Source organism: Zalophus californianus, chromosome 10 (genome assembly GCF_009762305.2).
Source record: "Zalophus californianus isolate mZalCal1 chromosome 10, mZalCal1.pri.v2, whole genome shotgun sequence".
In the NCBI taxonomy this organism is placed as follows: Eukaryota; Metazoa; Chordata; class Mammalia; order Carnivora; family Otariidae; genus Zalophus; species Zalophus californianus.
Genome location: NC_045604.1, coordinates 78,166,780 through 78,183,414, shown reverse-complemented (window position 1 = coordinate 78,183,414; position 16,635 = coordinate 78,166,780). Strand labels below are relative to the sequence as shown.

The following is a 16,635-nucleotide window of genomic DNA, read 5'->3' as shown; positions in this document are numbered from 1 at the left end:
GTCCTTCTAAGAGGAAGACACCAGAACTCTCTCTCTGCATGTGTGCACACAAAAAGTAAGGCCACACCAGAAGCAACAAGAAGATGGTCATCTACAAACCAGGACGAACGGCCTCACCAGAAACTACCCCGGTGGCGCCTTGATCTTGGACTTCGAACCTCCAGAACTATGAGAAAATAGATCTCTGTGGTCTCAACCCCCAATCCAGGGCCTTCTGTTACAGCAGCCCGAGCACACAAAGACACACAGTTAAGCACAGACACGCAAAAGCAGCATGGAAACCACGCCAAGCTACGTGCTGCCAAAGCTCAGTGGTGAGGAGGCAAGTATCAAGGATCATCCTTACAAAGTGAGGTCTCGTGACTGATATTCTCAAAGAGGATGTTCAAGGTCTGCAGCAGCTGAACGCACACGTAGCGGCCCGACTTCTGCCGCAGGATGTTCAAGAAGAAAACAAACATGTTCTTCTCCAGGAAGAAGCTGGGGAGAGAATGGAAAAGCATCAGTGGTTTGCTTCTACACGTGGAAATACAAATCATCCACTGGCCACGTACACAGCACACGGGTGTGGACAGCCCCCGACCCCCAAAGGCATCTGCAGAGCAGCTGGATCACCCTGCCTGCAAGGCCCCGGCTTCCCCGCGGACGCCGTCCTCCACCACAGCAAAATGTGGCCTCTTGCGCTCTCTCCCCAGAATGTGAGCACAGCGCTGATCCTGGGAAGCAGAATGGGGAAGATCTTAATGCACTGTGATTACATAGTAATCTACCCGTGCTGAGAAACCTGCCAGGCAGCTTTTCCCATCTAACGCTCTCTATCCTTAGTTTTCCTTACTAGGCCTCTTTCCTTTGCTTTGGTATCTTTGCGTGTTAAACAGCACCACCTGGAATTCCCTACAAAGGGGCAAGATAATGCTAGTAAAAGAGTTTCCAAATCTGGGGGGGGAAAGAACTAGAAGGGATTGAAGGGGCTGATGGGGGAGGGGGGACTACCCAGCCCCCAGGTCAGCTTCTGCCTTTCTTGTTCTAGACAGAACATCTGTCTACATGCAGCCTGGGGACGTGGACTTTTGGGGGTACACGCTGGCTCTTTTAGTCTTACAATGGAGACAGGACCCCCTGATGCCTTTCTTGAAAGGCAGAAAATGGTGTTTTCTAGTTATGTGTCCTCCGTATGCAAGCTAAGACCAGGTAACTGCTCCTCTGGGTGATTCAGAACAGGTCCCTGCAGTCACAAGTGTCTGTCACTTGGCTCTGGGGGTCTCTCTCCCCTCGGCTGTCAGTTCCATGGTGGCAGGATCATGGGCCTGGCTCTTGCTCAGTGCTGCATAACTTCTGTTTGAATTCATGAAAAGGTAAACGAATAAGCAAACCAGAAAAACACGAAATCAAACCTTTTCCAATTCTGATTCTGGGAACCTGTCTGCCTACAAATGCCATGCACGTCGATCCCCAGAATATCTCTATCATTTGGCCTATTTTGTCTTCCTTTGCTTCAGGTTGAAGTCATCAGCATCCCCCGACAAGCTCACAGCAGCACCATGACCAACGTGGGAACTTGTTAAAATGTCTGTACCTAGACCTGGCCCAGGGACAGATTCTGCAGGTCTAGCATGAAATCCAGGAGCCTGGATTTTTAAAACTCCCTAGGGGAGGGAGGGGTTCCTTAGAAAAATGGCTAATTCTAGATCTGGGGCAAGGAAAATACAAGATGAGCCTGCAGCATCTTAGAGTACAGGGAAGTAAGGAAGTGCTCAAAAAAACCAGAAGGACGGGGTGTGTCAAGGGTCATGGGACCCAAACCCGAAAGAGCCCTCAGTTCCCAAAGCTGGACCTGGAGCACACAAAAAATAACACAGTATTGGATCCAAAGTCTACTTTAATCCAATAATGCAGTATTGCGTTTTAATTAGTATTAATAACACAGCATTTAGTAACAGTACTGGATCCACAGTATACTTTAATCCAAAGTATATAATAAACATCCACGAGCCCATATTGATATAAATAAATCACTGAATAAATAAACGGGAAGAAGAGACAAGTCTTCCGTGCAGAAGAATTTCAAATAATGTATGTAGAAACTCACCCCCCACTTCCAGAAGCTGGAGCTAAATCCCCACGCCCCCAGGTGGGCTAAATGGAGCAACTCTCTTTCAAAGAACAGTGTAGGAAAAGGGGAGAAGAACAGCTTTATGGTAGAAAAACCTGGCTGACACCACCTTAAGCAAGTGATCAGATTAACCTCACAAGAGAGCAGGTGGGTATCTTGACTGCTGATATTGTGGGATGAGAAGCGCACTGTGGTCTTCTTCCCCATAACCCCCAGGCTAATCATGAGAAAGGCATCACAGAAACCCAGACGGGGGTAGAGGGCATTCTACAGGACCCTCGGCCAGTACTTCTCAAAGCCATCCAGGTCAGGAACAAGAATGAAAATTTGTCACAGCTCAGAGGAGACAACTAAATGCACTGTGGGAGCCTGGACTGTGTTCCTAGAGCAGCAAGGGGATCTTCATGAAAAAACTGGCAAAATCCAAATCGAGTCTGGAGTTTACTTAACACTAACGTACTAGGGTTAGCTTGTTTCCACAAATGCACCCCAGTCAGATAAGATATTAACAGTGGGGGAGACAGGGTGAGGGGTGTTTGGGAACTTTCTGTACCACCCTTGTGACTTTTCTATAAATCTAAGATTATTCTAAAATAAAGAAATGGATTAAAAATAAATTCTCCTGGGGAGCCATTTAGGAATCGCTGGGCCTCTAAGGGCTCAGCAGTTTTTCTGAGACAACAGATGGGCTCAGAAAGTCCACTCTAGTCAAGGGGGACACGGTTTCTAACCTTTAACCCAAAGGTCATTCACATTTCCAAAATAGACACTAACCAACTGATTGATTCCCTGTGCATCCTCAAAGGATGCCAGCCCCGTTTGCAGACAACACCTCCCTCTTTCCTCACGTTTTCCTTTGGGGAAAAGGCCAGTGTCACAGGTTTGCATTTTCCACAAATAGTTTTATCTTAGGTAACCCTACTGATAAAAACAGAGAGCTATCTGGAAAATCAGAATATCTAAGAAGAAGCCAGGTTGGAAACGGAACACCTTTATTTGTTTTAAATGGGTTTTTTAAGTGGCCTCCGTACTTAGAGTTGAGAATATTTCATATAAAAATAAAATCTGTGTTTGGTGGCTATCATAAGCCAGATCCCTCTGCACTCAGACTCGGAGACAGGCCTACTGGGGAAGCTGCCCACAGCTTCCAGTCTTTGCTTTCTAACTGTCCAGGAGGGACATCCTTACAAATTATCATGTGGTAACAGTTCTTGAGTGCCTATTCTGTACCAGGCGCTGGGCAGGAACTTTCTCTCTAAAGATGAGGAGGGGCTCCTGGGCAGCTCACTCGGCTGGGCGTCCGACTCTTGATTCCCGCTCAGGTCATGATCTCAAGGTCATGAGACAGAGCCCTGCACTGGGGCTCCGTGCTGGGTGTGGAGTCTGCTTAAGACTCTCTGCCCCTCCCCCCCTTAAAAAAATGAGGAAACTGAGGCTGTCCATGAATGAGGAGAAGCCCCTTTGCCACTTACCAGCTGTGCGACCCTGAGCATAAATGGCGATGCTCAGGACAGGAGGGCCTCCACTCCGGGGGCAGCTGGGAGACTTAGATTATCTCATCAAGAGCTCAGCACTGTGCCTACCCAGCAGTAAACATAACAAAGATGAGCTCTTCGTGTCTCCCCAAGGCAAGGTCCCTTCATTTCACTTAGAAGCTAACTTCCCAGGACATTTTCTCCTTCCTTTGGGGAGACTGTCGGACACTATTTGGAAAATTGTCTATCAGGTTTCCAGATTTTTCGAGAGACACTCATTTCCCTGACGTTCCCACTGTCAGCTTACATTTCTCCAGTGTTTCAAGGTCATTTTATATAGATAGAGATAGATTGAGATCTGCACAAGACCCAATGGGTGTCAAATCCTGACGTCACAGGAATGACTCATGGCATACATTCAGAAAAATATTCAAAGGAAGGAGAGTCCAAAAACAAAAACATTGGGAAACCCTTACTCAAATACAGAGCTGTCATTCTGATCTCCCCAAATCAGGATCTCAGTGATGGAACGGATGGTCTCCACTAGCAGGTTCCGGTTCTGTTCTGTGACTGTGGTGTTTTTGGTCAAGACGTGGTATAGATACCTGACAGAAAGGAAAGAAAATGGCAGATTACCAACTGAAATATATGCCAGGTTCAATGGGATAATCTGGCTGTGCTTTTTCAGATGTGGTTAGCCCAACTCCCATTCGGAGAAGCAACTCACCACCCAAGAAAAATGGCAGGCAATGCTGTGAAGTGTTAACCGGAAACATGCCAACCCAAACAGACGCAAGAGAATCATCGAGCTCTTGAAAACGGCCATCCTCAAGCTCCCGTGTGCACGAGAATCACCTGGAAAGCTGGATAAAGTGGGGCTACTGGAGCCCAGCTGGAGACTCAGAAGCAGCGGGACTCACGGGCCTTTTCACAGCCCCAGGTGATCCTGATGCTGTTGAAGCAAATGGAAGCACATGGCCCAGGCTGAGCATCTAGCATAAAAACCCTCAGCCAGGCTGCTGCAGAGCTTTAGAGCCAGAGCCCCAGATTAGGGAGGGGAGGTCTCAAAGCCAGTCCCTTGGGCAAATATGGTGTACAATCAAGACTATCCTTGGGGGGCACCTGGGTGGCTCAGTTAAGCGTCCAACTCTTGATTTCAGCTCAGGTCATGATCTCAGGGGTGTGGGATCGAACCCCAAGTTGGGGCTCCCTGCTCAAGACGGAAAATAGCCCCCTCTCTGCTCCTCCCGGCTTGCATGCTCGCTGTCTCACTCTCTCTTACATAAAATCTTAAAAAAAAAAAAAAACATGGGTACCTGGGTGGTGCAGTCAGTTAAGCATCTGACACTTGGTTTCAGCTCAGGGCATGATCTCAGGATTCTGAGACTGAGCCCCATGCCCGACTCTGCACTCAGCGTGGGGTCTGCTTAAGACTCTCTTTCCCTCTTTCTCTGCCCCCCACCCCGTGCGTGCACGCTCTCTCTAAGTAAATAAATCATAAAAATGGAATTGCCACCAGAACTCACAGCTCAAATGAAGTGGGTAGCTTGTAGTTCAGGGCACTGACCTCATTTGCTGGGTACCTACTGTAGGGGGGGTCTGGGAGGCTATGGCCCTGAGCTTCACCTACCCAAGTGTTCCTGGAAGGCCTCTGCTGCCCCAGGCCTGTGCCTGCCGCTGGGGTAGAGGCAGGTAGACCCAGTCCCCTCCTCAGGCCTCTACCGGTGGTCAGGGCAACCAGAAGAATCACTGAGGCCAGTCCTGGGTGGTGTGGGGACTAGTACCTCGCCAGATGCCCTGGGAGTGCCACCTGCACAGCTTTAAGAGCATCGTTGCAAAGGGCAAGACTTCACTCTTTTCGATGGCTGAGTCATATTCCATTGTGTGGGTGTATATATATATACATATACCACATTTTCTTTACCCTTTCATCTAGCAACGGGCAGCTGAGCTCTTTTCCATAATCTGCCCATTGTTGATAACGCTGTAAACATCGGGGTGCATGTATCTCTTCCAAGAAGACTTGAAGATGCTGACACCCCTGCCTCCTGGCTCCCAAAGGCACTCCCCTCTCTCCCTCAGGGTTGTCCCTCAATTTTGTAAGATTTTATTTCTAAGTTATTTCTACACCCAACGTGGGGCTCAAACAACCCTGAGGATCAAGAATCTCACACTCTACCACTGCGCCAGCCAGAAGCCCCCTCCCTTCGAGTTAGTATTTTTGTATCTGATGTGGATGGAGCTAGAGAATGTAACAAAGCAAAATAAGTCAATCAGAGAAAGACAAATACCATATGATCTCACTCTTATGTGGAATTTAAGAAACAAAACAAACGTGGGGGGAAAAGGCAAACCAAGAAACACTCTTAACTATAGAGAACACACTGATGGTTACCAGAAGGGGGGGATGGGTGAAATAGGTGATGGGGATTAAGGGGGGCACTTGTTATGAGCACGATCACTAACTTGTACACCTGCAACTGATTACACTGTTGACTAAGTGGAATTTAAATAAAAACTTAAAAAAAATAGGATAAAAAGACAGCATGTCCAGGGCCCATAGACTGACGTCGGCTGTCATGGTTTGGGAAGAAAAGGGGGACACCAAGAGGGACCAACTCAAGAAGAGTCACCTTCTGACTTCTTTTATGGCTACTTCAGTGTGGAGGTGGGGCTGGTGAGCAAGAGAGGGGAATAGACAGGATCCTACCATCGAAAATCCCCCAAAATGGGTAGGGTATAAAGAGGTAGAACCTTGCAGATAGAACAGTAAGGCCTAATCTGCTTTAGGGGGCTGGATTTTATTTAATATTGTTGCTGTCTGTTATATTTTGAAGACAGTACAGTGCGTCACTTAATCACTGAATCAAAGATTGCATGCAACTTCTAACACACAGGAGCTAGAACAGCTCTCCGAATACAGAAATCTCCACCACCTGTGCCCAAATCTACCAGCAGGGCTGCACGTGGGCGTGGAGGCCAGTTTCCCCCTGTGCGAAGAGGACTCCACAGCACTGAAGCACCCTGGATAAAATGCAGGAGGACCCACTCGTGAATCTCTGCCTCCACCTCCCCTCCTATGCGTTTTTCCCCAAGAAGCTCAAAGAATGGAGTTTTCCAAATTGTGCTTCAAGGGCCCCCTACGTTAGAATCCCCGTTCGGTTGCAGATTCTAGCTCCCCACCCCAGACGCACCCACCAAAGCTGACTTATGGGCGCAAGGCCCCAAGTGTGCGTTCTGAACCAGCTCCCACTAAGGTTTCGGTGTTGCTGCATCACTCACCCCATGGCCACCAGTGACACTCGGCATGTGACCCACAGTATGCCCCCTACCCTGCTGGGGCAGGCATCGTGGGCAGCATCAGGGGGAAGGGCAGATCCTCCCCACTCTGGCATTTCCCTCTGTGGAGATCATCCACAGCATCCCACTAACACACTCCTGGCCCAGTGGGAGAGGCAGTGGCTTTTATGGCTCCGAAGACGCCCAAGAGGGATAGGAGGGTTTAAAATCTTTAGGACCAGTCCTGACTTCTAACTCCTGGCATCTCTTGGTGAAGCCCTCTGTGTTGAGAAGTGGAGCTGGTGTGCTGTTAAGAATATGCAGTTGAGGGGCGCCTGGGTGGCTCAGTCGTTAGGCGTCTGCCTTCGGCTCAGGTCATGATCCCAGGGTCCTGGGATCGAGCCCCGCATCGAGCTCCCTGCTCCGCGGGAGGCCTGCTTCTCCCTCTCCCACTCCTTCTGCTAAGTGTTCCCTCTCTCGCTGTGTCTCTCTCTGTCAAATAAATAAAATCTTTTAAAAAAAAAAAAAAAAAAAAGAATATGCAGTTGAATGAACAGGCACCAGGCACCCACATGGGGGCAGCAAGTAGCTCCCTGAGTACGGTCGCTCCCACACTGGAAGTGAAACCCACCGGGTCGTTTGACTGAAAGTGTAGTTTCATCACACCCATGCAAAGGAAGTAGAGTCACAAGATTTATTCCTTACAAATCCCAGAAGCTGGGGGCCAGGGGTCGTGCAATGAGCCAAAGGATGGGCAGTTCTCCGTCACGGGAGATGGTACGGGAGCAAGGCCTCAGAGAGCAGGGTAGCAAGCACCTGTTACTGTGAAGTTTCTGTTTTACCTTGCAGTTTGGCTTAGCAAACATCTGGAACTGATTTTTCTGTGTATGGTGTAAGATATTGGCTAAAATTTTTTCCATATGGAAATCTAGTTGACTCAGCGTCATTTACTGAAAAGGTCCTGGGTTCTCCAATGCACTCTAATGTCACCCCTGTCATTTATCAGATGACTGCATTTGTGGGAACTCTTTCTGAATGCCCTAGTTCCACTGATCTATTCATTTACCTTTGTGCTGATACCACGGTGTCTGATTATTGCAGCTTTACGATAAATCCTGCTATGTGATAATGGAAGTCCTCCAACTTTTTTCCCTTTGTTTTTTCATTATTTTATTGGCTATTCTTGGCCCTTTACATTTCCATATAAATTTTAAAATCACCTTCTCAACTTCCACAAAACTACTTGCTAAGATTTAAGATTGCCCTAAATCTCGGGGCGCCTGGGTGGCTCAGTCGTTAAGTGTCTGCCTTCGGCTCAGGTCATGATCCCAGGGTCCTGGGATCGAGCCACGCGTCGGGCTCCCTGCTCGGTGGGAAGCCTGCTTCTCCCTCTGCCACTCCCCCTGCTTGTGTTCCCTCTCTAGCTGGCTCTCTCTGTCAAATAAATAAAAGGTTGCCCTAAATCTCTAGCTAAATATAGAGGGAACTTTACAATAAGGTAACATCATGACATTTACATTTCTCTCATTGTTGGCTGGATAGTCTGGCATATGTTAGATTTATTCATAGGTAACTGATGTTTTTTTGATGCTGTTGTAAACGGTAGCACCTGAAATACTCATTTTCTAAATGTCTGCTGTTGGTAGATGCAAATACCCACTACATCTCAACCTCCAAATTTCTATGATCGTACCAGCACCTTGCTCATCTTTTCACGCCCACTATATACCCTAGCACACGGTTTTAGGTAATGCGGAAGGAAGAAAGAGGCCTTCAACACATGTTTGCTTAAATGTATGGGGCGGGGGGGATAGCTGAATGGATTGAGGTTTAATGTTTTAACGCTGCACCTAGTTCCAGAGCTTTGGAAGATCAAGTAATTCAACTATCTAGAGATATCAATATAGCTTAATAACTTTCTGATTTTGAGCATAACACTCACTCTAGGAAGGCTGAATGCTTCAACAAAAGAGACCTGTCAATTAGGCCACTGCCCAGAGATGAGCACTGCTGGAATGTGATCTGTTTCCTTGGGTCTTTTCCTTTGCTGTGGATATTCATGTAGTTGGGCTCCTGCTGTAGATCCACTTCCCTGCCCATCTTTCCCACCCCCTCTTAAGGTAATAAAAGCATTTTTGTTATTGACAACTATTTCCAAGCATCTGTAATGGCTACACAGTTGACAGGACAAGCACAGCAGTTACTCTTCTGCTAGACATCAGGATTCCTCATTGTTTAGATGATCAACGATGTTACCACCATGGCTGTCTTGGTGTGCAAGGCTCTGTCCCTATCTCAGATAAGTTTCCAAAGGCAAAAGGACAGAGTTTTCTCTCACAATGATCACTGGTACAATGAAAACATTTTCTCTCAAACTGTGTGTGCAGATTTTTATCAAAACAGCTGCAGCTAGGCTCTCTTGCAAGGCCCTCTTCTGAGCACTTCAGATGTATTCACTCATTAAACCCTTAAAATAAGCGGGGTTGATGCTCCGGGGAGCTGAGCCTCTGGGAGGCTAGGATCTGCCCAGAGTCCTGATGCAGAGGACCCAGGCAGTCTGACTCCAGACCCCTTGCTTATAACCATGATAGGATAGAAAATGCAAACAACAAAGTAAACACTATTATTAGCCAAGCATTTACATGAAGTTATAAATGAATGCCTAGCATGCAAGGAAACCAAGCAGATAAACAACAAACCAAAAAGGCATGAAAATACATATCAGATCTTAAAGTCAGTACTTTTAACTGACCCTTACTCTATTTCTTCAGAAAACAGCCAACATCATATCTCCAGCACAAGTTCTGTAGAATGTAGAATCAGTATCAGACCCTGCAAAGGCGTGAGCTCTATGTTGAGTGGTAAGTTGAAGAGTCTGAAATGTTTGGATAGAAAACCATAGCCTGTTGCCAGTGCACAACCAACACACCAGAGGCTCCTCGCCAAGGATGATCTGTAAACAAATTCTGCCTCCACAGACTGTGCTCTCTCAAGAGTCACTTATTTCACAGGTTAAACCATTACAGTCAATAATCGTTATGTCCACTTCAGAGACACACACTAAGTTCATACAAGTTTTATGACCTGTACCATAATATGCCTCTTAGGGGGCGCCTGGGTGGCTCAGTCGGTTAAGCGACTGCCTTCGGCTCAGGTCAAGATCCTGGAGTCCCGGGATCGAGTCCCGCATCGGGCTCCCTGCTCGGCGGGGAGTCTGCTTCTCCCTCTGACCCTCTTCCCTCTCGTGCTATCTCTCATTCTCTCTCTCTCAAATAAATAAATAAAATCTTTAAAAAAAAAAAATGCCTCTTAGGATGCTCCTACTGGAAAATCCTGAAACTTAAGCTAAAGTGTGAGGAAGGATAAGTGGAGTGGCAGAGGCCTAAGAAGACCAGAAGCCCACTCCCCACAAAGCACACATCCCCAAATAACAATGTCTGGGGGACAGAGGGACACAGAGCCTTTGTCTGTTCGGTCTGCTCAGCACCATGGCAGAGACTACCCAGAGCATTCCCTCCGTGCCTTGGGAACCACACGTGGTCAACACCCGGCCCTCTGGCCTACAAGACAAGGAGAAGCTCCACATGGGGTGCAATGAGACCAGAGGATTGGGGACAAGTGTGATAGGCAGTGCTTCTCCCGATGAATCACCCCAGAAAGATGTCAAACTGGGCCAGCCAGTGAGACTGGGTCTGAGATTTGGGATGCTGACAACCACACAGGGGTGCAGGCAGGGCTTGCAGCCCTACACACAAAGTCACAGCTCCAGCATGGATGCTGGGACCAAACTGGCCAGAGCAGGCCGTTAAGAAAAGCCTGGCCAGAACTTGCCTCTTTCATTCATCCTGTGACAAATACTCGCTGATCACTCATTGGGTGCCAGGCCCTGTGCCAGCATCTGACAATTCCCAGGTGAACAAGCCACCCAGGTCTCTGTCCTTGTGAAGCTTATGCTCAAATTGGGAGAGACAACATATGCTCAAGTAACACCATTTGTGACAGCAAAAGGGCAAGCCTGAGGAACCCTGGCCAGCTTCCTGGGGATCTAACTTATGGCTGGGACAAAGCTTGAAAAGCCCAGAGCATCTAACGGCTGGTCTAACTCTGGTGATGGGAAGACTGTACATGAGAATGTATTGAGTGGGAATGAGGACAAGTGACATTACAGATGACAGCAGAGCTTCTTGCTGAAGTCACCAGGACAATTTTTATGGAAGAATTGGTATTTCAGTGATACAGTGGGCATTTGGATGGGCAGGAAGAGGAGCGCTCAAGTGGAGAGAGTAAAGATGCAGACAGGTGGGTGTGTGAGATGTGTGTCACAGAGAGCGAGACAGGAGGCCCATCAAGGTGAAGTGGCACAAGAAACACCCCTGGATTAGAGGAGGTGGCCACCGTCACTTCCCAGAAGGCCGCAGCGGTCCAACTGGATGCCCACCTCCTGCTTGGCCCTCCCCCAACCGACCCTGCAAATTTTGGCTGGACCATGGCACTCCAGTTAAAAACAAAAAAACCTTCAAGGGCTGCCCAATGTTCTCAGCCTGATGTCCAAATTCCTTAATGTGATTTAAGGAGAGGTCTTTGTGACCTCTCCTGCCTCATCGATCTGCTCTGGGGTCCTACACTTCCCCCTGCCCCCATATGCAACCCCTTGCTGAATGACCTGAGCCTGCCCCTACCTCTCCCTCTCTCCCTCTCTCCCTCTCTCCCTCTCTCCCTCTCTCCCTCTCTCCCTCTCTCCCTCTCTCCCTCTCTCCCTCTCTCCCTCCCTCCCTCCCTCCCTCCCTCCCTCCCTCTCCTCTCCACGCCCCCCCCCCCCCCCCCCCCCCCCCCCCCCCCCCCCGCCCAGGCCTCTCAATCACTGTTTCCTCTGCCTACAGCATCCCTGCGTCCACCCTACCCCCTATAGTCTGGCACACCTCTCATCTTTTAGACCTCCCTTTAAATGGGTGTCTGCCTACCAAGGATGCTCCTGACTCCCTAGCCTGCATTAGAAGGCCCTCACCTGTGCTCCAAAACTAAATGGATGGCAAGAGAGTCTAGAGCACTCTGGAGGCCTGGATGGAAGAACTTGGACTTGACATAATGGGTGCCTTGGGCTCATTATAAGTGATATGGTGAATATGATATCCTTAAAAAAAGAAATCAGTCTGGCAATACTATACCCTTAAAAATAATCAGTGCTGGGGCACCTGGGTGGCTCAGTCGTTAAGCATCTGCCTTCGGCTCAGGCCATAATCCCAGGGTCCTGGGATCAAGCCCCGCATCGGGCTCCCTGCTCGGCAGGAAGCCTGCTTCTCCCTCTCCCACTCCCCCTGCTTGTGTTCCCTCGCTCGCTCTGTCAAAATAAATAAAATCTTAAAAAAAAAAAAAAATCAGTGCTATCTTAGGCAAAAGTTGACTAAACCGGGAACAGGTGAGCATCTGCCTGCTAGATACATATTCCCCTTCTCTTTGGGTAAGAACCCCAGATTTTCCCAGGGGAAACCACCCCTTTCTCTCATTCTCTGTCCACTAGCTTGGGAGGAGCTGATGCTGCCCCAGTTGGGGGCAAGGGCCAATTAGAGCACCCCATACCCCTGGCCACAGTGACTAGCTCAGGGTCAGGCATGAGACCCCAGGTTGGTCCAACTATACTCACTTCTGGACACTATTTAGAGAAAAAGCGCTTCTTCCCACGGATGGCTATACTGATACGATGTAAGCCTAGAGCCTGCTGAGAATGACACCAACAACACAGAAGCTGAGACAACTGGAAAGAGACAGATGCTGACAGCTTTGTCTGAACACCTGGACTTGGCCATGGCTTAGCTAGGACAGACTGCTCAGGGACAGGAGCCGATCAGTTCTGTTTGGGACGTAACACAATTCCAGCTGGGTTTTGGTCACTCACAACCAAGAATCTTGACCCACACATAAAGGTAATCAGAATTAAGGGGACAGCACAACACAACACCAAAACAGTTCTACCAATCTGTGGACTTGCAGTTCCTGCTAAAGGTGATCTTTCAGAAGCAATCCACAACTCCATCTCAGTAAAGGTTCTGCTTGCTGGTGGGCATTTGTTAGTGTCACGGCCTTGCTACTAGTCTGGGCAATAAACACCACCCATGACGTGTAGCCAATAACCTCTTACTATCTCAGTCTGCTTCGACTGAATCTCTAACTCGATTCAGTACACAAGGACCACAGGCACACGGTTTCCCATTATTTAGCAAAGTAGAACTCTAACAGAAAGATTCCTTTCCAGTTTGAAAGCTGAGAATGTTAGGAAGAATAATGTGGTTCAAAAGCAATTCCCGCTCTCTACTATCTTCTCGATTTTTCTTTAAATCTCAAACTGTTCTTAATTATTTTTAAAATGGGGAGGGTTCCTAGGTGCTTTGCATGTCCAAAAAAACTTTAAAAAAAAAAAAAAATCTAAATTCTGGGGCAGGCTGGGTGGCTCAGTCGTTAGGCGTCTGCCTTCGGCTCAGGTCATGATCCCAGGGTCCTGGGATCGAGCCCCGCATCAGGCTCCCTGCTCAGCGGGGGGCCTGCTTCTCCCTCTCCCACTCCCCCTGCTTGTGTTCCCTCTCTCACTGTCTCTCTGTCAAATAAACAAAATCTTAAAAAAAAAAAAAAATCCTTTTTAATCTTTCCTCTCCACCCACACTGCCCTAGATCAAGCCAAGAGTATATTAGGGTGACCAGGACTTTCCCGGTTTTAGCACTGGAAGTCCCATGTCCTGGGAAATCCCTCAGTCCCAGGCACACCAGGATGGTTGGTCACTCTTCGTGTCAGATGAAGCCCAAGCCCCATTCTACCTCCAGCCTTATTTCCTACAACCACCAGCCCCACATTGATACTCCACAAACCCCAGGGTCCCCCTCCCACATCCTGCGGCCCCACATGATGGCTCTGTCCTTGAAGACTCTGCTCTGGTGTTGCCTCCCCCAGAAAGCTTCCAAGGGTTCCTACAGAACCCTGACTGGAGATCCCAGCACTTGTCCTGCTCTACAGTCACTGGCTTTATGGCTGTCTCCCCCACCAGCCTGTGAACTCCCTCAGGGAATGAGCTGTTCTGTACCTATGGCCCAAGATGCTTACTATCAGAGCCAAATGAAGAACATCACAAGCACTGGGGTGAGCACTAGCTGTTTATGACACTCTTTTCCAAGTCATTTTGGGATCTTCTAAACCCCACAGCAGTCTGCAAATTGCCAGGTTCCTCAGACTGTAATATGGATTAAGCTGATCTGCCTGATCCAGGACAGGCAGCTCAGGTTTCCAAAAGCACCCAATGGCCTTTTAACCCTAAACAATGAACCTGGGCAGTTCCCAGACACTTCAAAGGAATCTGAGAACCTTTACCATTCCCCGGCTGGCTGGTGGGTAAAGATGCCCCATTGGGCAGAGAGACTCAACCAAGTTGAAAGTCTGCCCAAACTGACTTCGGAAGCAGCTTCCTTCAGAAAGACAGTGCAGTGGTGCGAGCACTGAAGTCAGATCCAGGCTTCTTGACCGTGTCAGTTGTCACCTTTTGGCAAGTGACTTAACCTCTTTGAACCTTAGTTTCCACTTCTATAAAATGTAAAACAGTAACAGTTCCTATAACTCAGACGTGTCAGGACTAAAGGAAATAACACACAGGAAATCCTCAGTAAGTACCCAGCACAAAAAAAAAAAAAAAAAATGCATTCAATAATTATTAAAGTACTTTACAAGGGCTGGAGGCAGGCAGAGCTCGGTGAAAGCCTGCAGGTACCTGGATGCTGGTGGGAGGCCCAACCTCCTTTAGATAACCATCCTCCCCTTCTCAGCCACATACACCCACTCTCTAAATTCCTGAAATCCTTCTGCCTCTCCCTTTCCAGTCCAGCTGCTGTCCCATTTAAGATTCCTGACTTCCCTACACACTCCTGTCCTGTGCCTCTCTCCTATGTCCTCTCATCACTTCCCTAAAACCATGCCTTACGGCATACTGATCCCTCCTGCCCCCCAACTCTGAGACTCACAAACGTTTATGAAACGCCTGTTCCGTGCTAGAAAAGACACAGCTGAGAAGCACAGCACCCCAACCCCTGGCCAAATGAGAAGCCCCAGCTGATTTCCCTCCCACCAATCCTTTCCCTGGGCCCCTGTCTTCCTTCTCCCTGCTTCCCCCCTCTAACCTTCTTCCTTCCCATTAGTAATCTTCAGAGCTCCCTCTGGAAACCAGCCTATTTCTTACCACCAGAAGATTGCCTACTCCCAACCCAAATGCCCCCCCCCACTAGATTTTCCTGCCTGAAGTCATTCCCTCCACAAAAGTCTCTACTTTCCATCGCCTCACCCCCCCCAAAATCCTAGGTTTGTCTGCATGCTCTGCACCTGTCCCCAGTTCACCCATTTTTTCCCCACTCTTTCGGTAGCCACTGAGCTCCTACTGTGTGCCAGGCACAGCACTAGATGCTGGAAATACAGCTGTGAGCAGAACAAGCAGTCTCCGCTCTCCTGGAAGTACCAGTTTAGGAGCAGACAGAAAAGGAGTAAAAAAACAGGGTAAAGGCAGATAGTGAAGACAGGCATTGAACTGAAAGCAAGAGAAAGATCAGACGGAAAGGAACTGAAGTGGGGAAGCACTTTAGGTAGGGTGGTCTGGGAACGCCTGACCTAGCTGATAAACACAGCTACAACTATTAGCCACCTACAGCGTAAGAGACACTAGATCAATCTCTTTCCATGCATGACATTATTGAATCCTTGAACAGTGAACACCATCCCCACTTGCAGATGGGGAACCAGAGGCTCAAGGAAGTGAAGTAATTTGGCAAAGGTCACACAGCCATTAAGCGGTAGAATTAGGATTTGAATGCAGGTCTGACTGCAAGGCCATTCTGTGCACTTCTGCTTCCCAGGACCATGTTGGCCACCTGTCCTCCCCCAGAGCTCTACTTCTGGTAGCACCCTCCTTAGACTCCAAGGGAAAAAAAATTTAACGATTGTCCTTTATTGAGCACTTGTTCATGCTTCGTTTTACGAGCATTCCCTTACCCAACCCTCAAAACAACCACAGGGAGTAGGTGCTGTCACTATAAGCACTTTACAACTGAGGAAACTGAGGCCTAAATTCACACACTTAGATTCGAACCCCGATCTGACTCCCAGGGCCAGATCTCTGGCCCCTAAGCTGTCCAGCCTAAGAAGTACCACCCCAGAAGCTTGGTGCCCACCGCTGCCCCCGGGAACAACGAACTCTGCATCCGTAAACTGAAATCTATGTCCTTACTTTACAAATGGGGATACTGAGATTCTGAGAAGCTAAGCCACTTGCCCAAGGTCACACAGCGAGGAGCGACGGTGTCAGGGTTCGAACCCAGGCGCCCTGACTCCAGAGCCCTCGCTCTTAACCATCGTACAGCCTCTCCCGGGGGTCTCTCTCCGCCTTCCACCTCGCTCTCACACCTCGCAGCGCCCCCAGCCTGGGGCTATGCGCCCCCAACCCCACGTCCAGCCCCGCGGCCTGGCCCCCTCAGCCCCCAACACACTCACTTGAGGTGGTCCAAGGAGTGGATGTTGCGGGAAGACTTGCCATGGCCCCCGCCCACCCAGCTCCGCGAGCGGCCAAACATGTCGGCGGCCCCGACCCGTTGCCCGCCTCACGGTCTCATGCCCGAGCGGCCGAGCGGCCGGGCGCCCGCAGCGGCAGCACAAGCGGAGGAGGCAGCCGCAGAGGTGGTAGAGAGACCGCCAACCACCTTCCTCCCCGGCCCACAGCTCCGCACTGACATTCAGCCGGAACCGGC

General features: G+C 49.0%; 1 protein-coding gene across 13 annotated transcripts in view; it reads right to left on the bottom strand.

Annotated features, from left to right (window-relative positions):
- The window catches only part of CLEC16A (C-type lectin domain containing 16A), a 200,952-nt gene extending 184,317 nt beyond the window's left edge, over positions 1-16,635 (bottom strand). For all 13 annotated transcript variants that reach the window (XR_003522964.2, XR_003522965.2, XM_027610767.2 and 10 more), the window contains exons 1-3: positions 16,382-16,635; positions 4,065-4,193; positions 347-480 (exon numbers count right to left, since the gene is read on the bottom strand). Coding sequence is in view for 11 of the 13 variants with exons in the window: in XM_027610767.2 (XP_027466568.1) it covers positions 347-480; positions 4,065-4,193; positions 16,382-16,461 (343 nt within the window). In the remaining 2 variants the exon portion in view is untranslated. The remainder of the gene's footprint in view (positions 1-346; positions 481-4,064; positions 4,194-16,381) is intronic.